The 6,515-nt window shown below is 36.9% G+C and overlaps 1 protein-coding gene across 1 annotated transcript in view; it reads left to right on the top strand.

Moving 5' to 3' along the window:
- The window catches only part of LOC124596143 (CCAAT/enhancer-binding protein zeta), a 212,492-nt gene extending 209,477 nt beyond the window's left edge, over nt 1-3,015 (top strand). Inside the window, exon 16 of the mRNA XM_047135163.1 lies at nt 2,800-3,015. Coding sequence (XP_046991119.1) covers nt 2,800-2,918 — 119 coding nt within the window. The 3' untranslated portion in view covers nt 2,919-3,015. The remainder of the gene's footprint in view (nt 1-2,799) is intronic.
- The last annotated feature ends 3,500 nt before the right edge of the window (nt 3,016-6,515 follow it).

A 6,515-nucleotide genomic window follows, 5' to 3' on the forward strand; every position in this document is an offset into this window, starting at 1 on the left:
CAAGAAGTATGCTGCTTGTATATGCCATTTATATATTTTCAGGTGCAAAAAAGAAAGTGGGAAAGCTTCTCAGAAAGAGGCTTGGTACCAGTGTGAGCAATGTGGTGTTGCTTTGTATATGGAACCTTGTGTCAAGATCTACCATACAAAGAAACAATATGATTCTCTATGAAAACTGTTATTAGCCACATCATTAGTGTGAAGAAAAACTTACTTATATTTTAAGGTATACATTGTGTGTAACTTTTTCTAATATAGAATTTTTTTCAAATTTTCAAAAACAGTGTTGTATGGATTATGTGGTTATCCTGAAACCTACTTACTGGTTATCCTGAAACCTACTTACTGAAAAATAATTATTTTAGAAGAATGTAAAAGTGGAAGAAAGTAGCTCTAAAGTGGTGCCTTATTGGTCAGAATTTGTTAATGAATGACAAAATAGCATTCATCTGAATATGGCTAAATTTGTCTGGGTTCTACAGCTTTGTACATATAATGCGGCCAGTATTGAGAGTGCTAGCAAACCAGCTCTTCTGCTATGGGTGTATTTAGACTTTTTAATGATATTGTGTTCTTCTCTTTTGTATCAAACAATGGAAAATCTAGGATGGAATGTAACAATATTAGAGAAGGAAAGTTGTTACTCACCATGTAGCGAAGATGCTGAGTCACGATAGGCACAACAAAAAGATTCACACAATTTTAGCTTTTGGCCATTCAGGCCTTTGTCAACAATAGACACACGCGCACATACACACTCACGCAAATGCAACTCGCACACGTCTGCAGTCTCAGGCAACTGAGTGTGATTTCAGTTGCCTCAGACTGCAGACGTGTGTGTGAGTTGCATTTGCGTGCGTGTGTGTGTGGTGTCTTGTTGACAAAGGCTTAAGGGCTGAATGCTATAATTGTGTGTATATTCGCTATATGGTGAGTAGCAACTTTCCTTCTCTAATATTCTCTTTTGTATCACTTTTATTTGTTTATGTTCCTATCTCATTAATTTTTGTATACTGACTGTCATTTCACATCCATGAGGTGCTAATGACCATGTACTCACTTATTTTGTGCTTGAACAGCGATTTAGCCAGATGCCGCAATCCTGCGATTCACTGTCTGATCTATCAGATGTACACTTATTATCCTGCACAGTGTTTTCTCTGCTGTGTTGTGGAACACCTTCAATAGGTTCAGAAACGCAACCTTGTATCCACATCTCAAAATCAGTCATCTGCTTGCAGTGCAGACTTAGGGTGTACATGTGCTGACTGAAAAGTATACGAGTATAATCAATTTGAATAGAGCACTATCATAGATTTTCATTAATTATGATTGTATCATTAATTTATGGAATTTGTGTGTCCTGATTTGTACTAAAACTTCACAGTCTTATCTATTGCTCAAAAAATGTGTGTACTAAAGAAACCCCTCACATCCACGTGAAAACAGAGTTATACTAGTCTCTATTCCAAAACCAATAATTAATGTTGGATAGCTATTTACTTGCCTTTAGCAGAATTCCAGGATCTACACTGTGACTACTGGACTGGAAACCCTACACCGCTAACAGTAAATATGCTGCTTCCAGCCAGCTCCTAGCAACTTGAGCTGATAATCTTCTTGAGAACAAAACAGGATACCAGCTTAAAGTCGATAGGAAGCAGACCACTCACCATAAAACTGCACTCCAAATTTCTACAGGAGCAGATATAATTTATTGGCTTCAGTTAGACGTTGCCAAGCCTGTTACTTATAATTAATGCTGCCTACAGGTAGCTAATCACTCCACATGTTGATGATGAGGTCTCTTCCTATTGAGTGCATGCCCACTCATTAAACTACAGTACTTGCCTAGCAGATTGAAAGGCAACTAATCTGAATTCCATGGTCACACCTGGAAATTAATTCTTGTAAGCCTTCCTTATTGGAAAAGTAACTTTGTTGACCGTGAAGGATCACTTACTTTCAATTTCAGAAATAGTATAAGAACCACCTCCAGAGCATAAAACTAGCTTCCTATATCGGGGAAGACATCCAGCCAAGTGTATTTCCAACACCTGCTAGAAAACACCTTCCTTCATGGAAAAGTCACTAGCCCCTAACCCAGCATAGTAGACTCTGACCACAAACCACTAAGACGGGTTACATAAATACTCACCAATCATCTCTAGGCTGAAAAAAGTCCCCCTTCCACCATATGCCAGAAACTGGCTTTGGTGTCCCAACTGAGAGGATGACCCTATGGTGAGGCCAGAAGTGATATGTTAGAAAACAGTTTAGAAGACCTTCATTTGACCAGTTTGTGGATGTTGCTTGTCAGTATTAGATGTTTACCATGTAAGATCAATGAAGAAAATGAAAAGAGGAACTGTGCATTTACTCATTGCACACTTAATCAGGACAAGTGTGACATGGAGTTGCTGTGGTTCAGTCACATATGTTGTAAGAGAGGTGTTATTCATTATAGGAAGGCATACAATTAAATTCTGAGCATACATGTTCCAAGGAGACTCAGTCAACATTTTACTTCCTACTGCATGTTTATCAAAAAATGTCTTTGGTGGTAAATTTAGAGAAATTCAAGCTTACCAACACTCATTTGCAGATGAAACAACAGTGACCAGGGTGAGAGAATGTTAGTGGTACATGGTGAACTGTCTGCTATACACTGTAATATGCCTTGCAATGTGTAAATGTAGATTTAGATATAGAAATTAGGACTTCAGTGTGTCCATTTGCACGTATTTTAATATTAAGAAAGCATAATCTTTTCCGTTAATTTTCGTTTTTTAATTGCAGATGTTAAACAGCTGAAATGGGAGGCAAAGAGAGATATGTGGATGCAGCAGAACAAGAAATGGAAACGCAAACGTAAAGGAAAGCAATCGGGACCTGTTACTAAGAGAAGAAGGAACTGAATTCTCAGACATTCGAAATGTTTTTGCAACCAGTGTGTTTATGTACAGTAACTCAGGCCAGAGCAGAATGTAAATAAAATATTAATTAGTTTTATTATATGCTCTGTTTTTAATTTATATGACTGCATTGACACTTCAGCACCAGTTTTATCACACACAAAAATGATGCATATTATGCTTTTGGTGATAATATTAGAGCTGCTTCTCATATTTCAGTGAGTAAAGTAGCACACACAGATTAAGACCTTGGGAGGAGGTGAATTCAAATCTCTCCCTGTCCTTCCTGGTTTAAGTTTTCTATGATTCCTCTTAATTGATAAAGGCAGACTGTGGGGTAGCTCCTTCAAAGAGGACATGGACAGTTTTACTAACTCATCCATATTTAATGACCTCTGCATTTATTGGCGTAGAAATTACAGAGGCGCATAAACTTGGGTGGCATAATGCATACACGTGCAATGCACATTCTTAATTCAGTGCAATCTTACTAGTGTACATTTGAATATATAATTTTTGCAGTACATTGACACAAAAATAAACATAATATAAATGAGTTTACCAAACCCAACAGAAGTTCAGATCTGTAGCACAACAATGTATGACGGACAAACCCAACAGAAATTTGAATCTATAGCACAACAACGTATGATGGAATAGTATTTTGAACAATTGCTTTGGCTGACTAGTAGGACTAGAAAGTATTACATTTTCTCATCACCATCCACATTAAATACTCCTGAGAACATCTCTGTTTTCTGTACGTGTTAGAATGTATTTACTGAATGCTGTGGCATAACATTTTGTAGTTACATGTAACTCTTTTCACATACCTATTACTTTCCAGTGCAGTAACTCTCTGCACATTACTGTCCAGCATCAGTAAAAAACATGAAATGGTTAAATATTTTTTTGAAATGTCTCTTTCTGATATCTGTCTTCCATCAAGTCCTTACCTTCTATTTCCTGGGTGCCTTCTATTTTTATTACTGTTTTGTGTTATTATTTTTCCTGTTCCTTCATTTATTGAAGAGAAGAGCAACATAATCCATCTTCATATTTCTTGCATCTTCAGAGTCAAAGAGTTTGCACACTAGAACTCCTGCACAATGACCCCTCAGTACCACTATCAAGGATAACAAAGAAAAGTGTAATCAGTATTTTATTTGGTTAGACAAAACAGTAAAAACTCGCATAACTATAATTTTTCTTCGAACAGTATGTCTCAAATAAGCTTTGTCGTAATGTGTGAGTGTGGAAACTGCTGTAGAATAGATAGAAATAGTTGGCAGCGTGAGTACCGCCTGTGCAGTTTTCAAGCAAGCTGCTGTGAGGTAACTTCTTTGGAAACAGATGTGAACTAGTACAGCAGTAGCTGTGCTTATCTCTCAACAATTACAGCAGTTTATTTTCTGTGTTTCATGTTTATCATCTATACTGGTCATCTATTTCATAATTAATTTCTTGTGCAAGATAATGTCCTTTGTTTTTGTGGTGATACATGTTGCTGTTTAGGGTAGCAACATGTACCATTTCCTTCCTACTGTGCGTCGTAGATGGTCACATGGAAACCTTAAATAATGGTAGTAACGGCAGAGGAAAGACTGCATATTATGCGTTCATTTTTTGTTTATATGCAGATACAAAACACAAATGTAAGCACAGTACACACACAAGACGTGACAGAGGGAGAGTGTTTTACTGGTGGGGAAGGAGACATTTACACTTTGTCATTGTGATTTGTGGGGTGCTATGGATGCCAAAGGAGAAGAGGTCGGGATGATAGTAGCGGCTGTTCCAAAAAGAAAAACAAAAGAAGATTGTATGGATTATTTAAGTAATTAGTTACTTACTTTTTGACTTTGGGATACTAACAATCTGTCTGTCAATGAGTTTGGTTATTAAGAACTTAAATGCGAGTGTTTAATTAATATGTTGAAAATGTCAACTGAAGCTGTTATTTTTCTCTGTTTATAACGTGAATTCAGTTTTAGGGTGAATACATTTAACTTCGTGATAGACGTAATTTGTCTGTGATACCGTCCCACTATATGACTGTATTGTTGACGTATTTATAAGCTTTGTCTCTTGGTATGTTTGTAATTAAACTGACCACGATGAGGGTAGCTAAAGTAGCTGCTGACCAAATTTCAACTTCTTTAATCTTTTGAGTGAAAATTGTACTATTTTTAATACTGTCTATATCTCTGGAAACACACACTTTTCTTCAACTTGCTGTTGAGTGAATTATTAAACACACAGTTTGACCCATCTTCATTATTATCAATAAAGCACACTGGCTTGCTTTCTTTGTGCAACTTCATCTGCACTCGCTCTGTTGGTATCAGGGGATGCATTACTTTAAATCTCTATTTCTCTGTTGGCTCAAACAAGAAACATGGTGTATTTATCATTTTTTTTAATGTCACTGCAACACTTTCTGAGTGAGCTGTGGCTGAAATAAATAACAGTAATAATAATGATACTAATAATAATCAGTTGCAACAGCAGCCTGGACAGCATAGGGTGTAACAATCATAATATATTTATCAAGTTTGATTCCATGGGAATAATTGTGCCCCATGACTGTGATGTGATCCAGGACAGAAAGAAGGTCGGCATCAGTTATAGTATCTGTATTTTCTTGCTTAAAATTGCATGTAACTAGAAAGGGTACTAATAAGATTTAGTAGAAAAAATTGTGTGGTGGCTCTCTTGCGTTATTCATAGAGCATTTATAAGATGAATGATGGGAAGAAGTTTACCAGAGGCATACAGTAAATGAGAAATTTAATTATTTTCTTAGAAATTCTTACAACGCTGTGAATCCAGTTTTCATTTACAATTGGTCGGTATCAAATGCAGTGGCAAAACAGAGATAGGGTTTGTAAATCCAAGCTCACAGTATCATAAGCCAGGAAGAGGAACCTCTATTTAAAGCAATGTAATCAGGAGTTAAAGTGGAACTACAAGCAGTATTGTAAATTTCATTACTGAACCAAGTAAACAATTCTGCGAAAAATGCAACACCAGTTTGGAGCATTGTTAGGTACAATATGAATAAACTTGGTAAGGCAAATGGTGTACAACTCCCTGACCAGAATTGTGCACAGAGCCGCAGGCCACACTGCTCTACTCTGGGCTACAACAGTCTGAGACAGAGTGAGCGTGTGACATTACTGCAAAGGCTACACAGCACAGTGCTCAGTGACCACTGCACTGCTGACTGGTGGTAGCACTTACCACAGCTGCATGCTACAGTATATGAATGGTGAGTAGAGCAGTTCTTAGTGTAGTGGTACAGTCGAATGTGTGGGTAATTTTTCAGTCACAGACTTTTTTTATTTCTTTTTTATTACGGAAAAATGAGGGTGGTTTCCAAAGAAAGGAGAGCATGTCAAGCAAATGGGGAGTAAGAGACAAACTAATCATTAGTCAATATAAAACTACATAGTGTGATGAAAATCTTAAAAGCAATGTGTAAGCCTATAACTGATGGGAATGGGGAAAGTTTCAGTTTTGTTTGTTTTTCAGTTTGCAGTGAAATTTAAACTCATGTTAGTGGTTAAGTGAGGCTCAGCATATTTCTTACGACCTATT

Source organism: Schistocerca americana, chromosome 2 (genome assembly GCF_021461395.2).
Source record: "Schistocerca americana isolate TAMUIC-IGC-003095 chromosome 2, iqSchAmer2.1, whole genome shotgun sequence".
Taxonomy (NCBI): domain Eukaryota; kingdom Metazoa; phylum Arthropoda; class Insecta; order Orthoptera; family Acrididae; genus Schistocerca; species Schistocerca americana.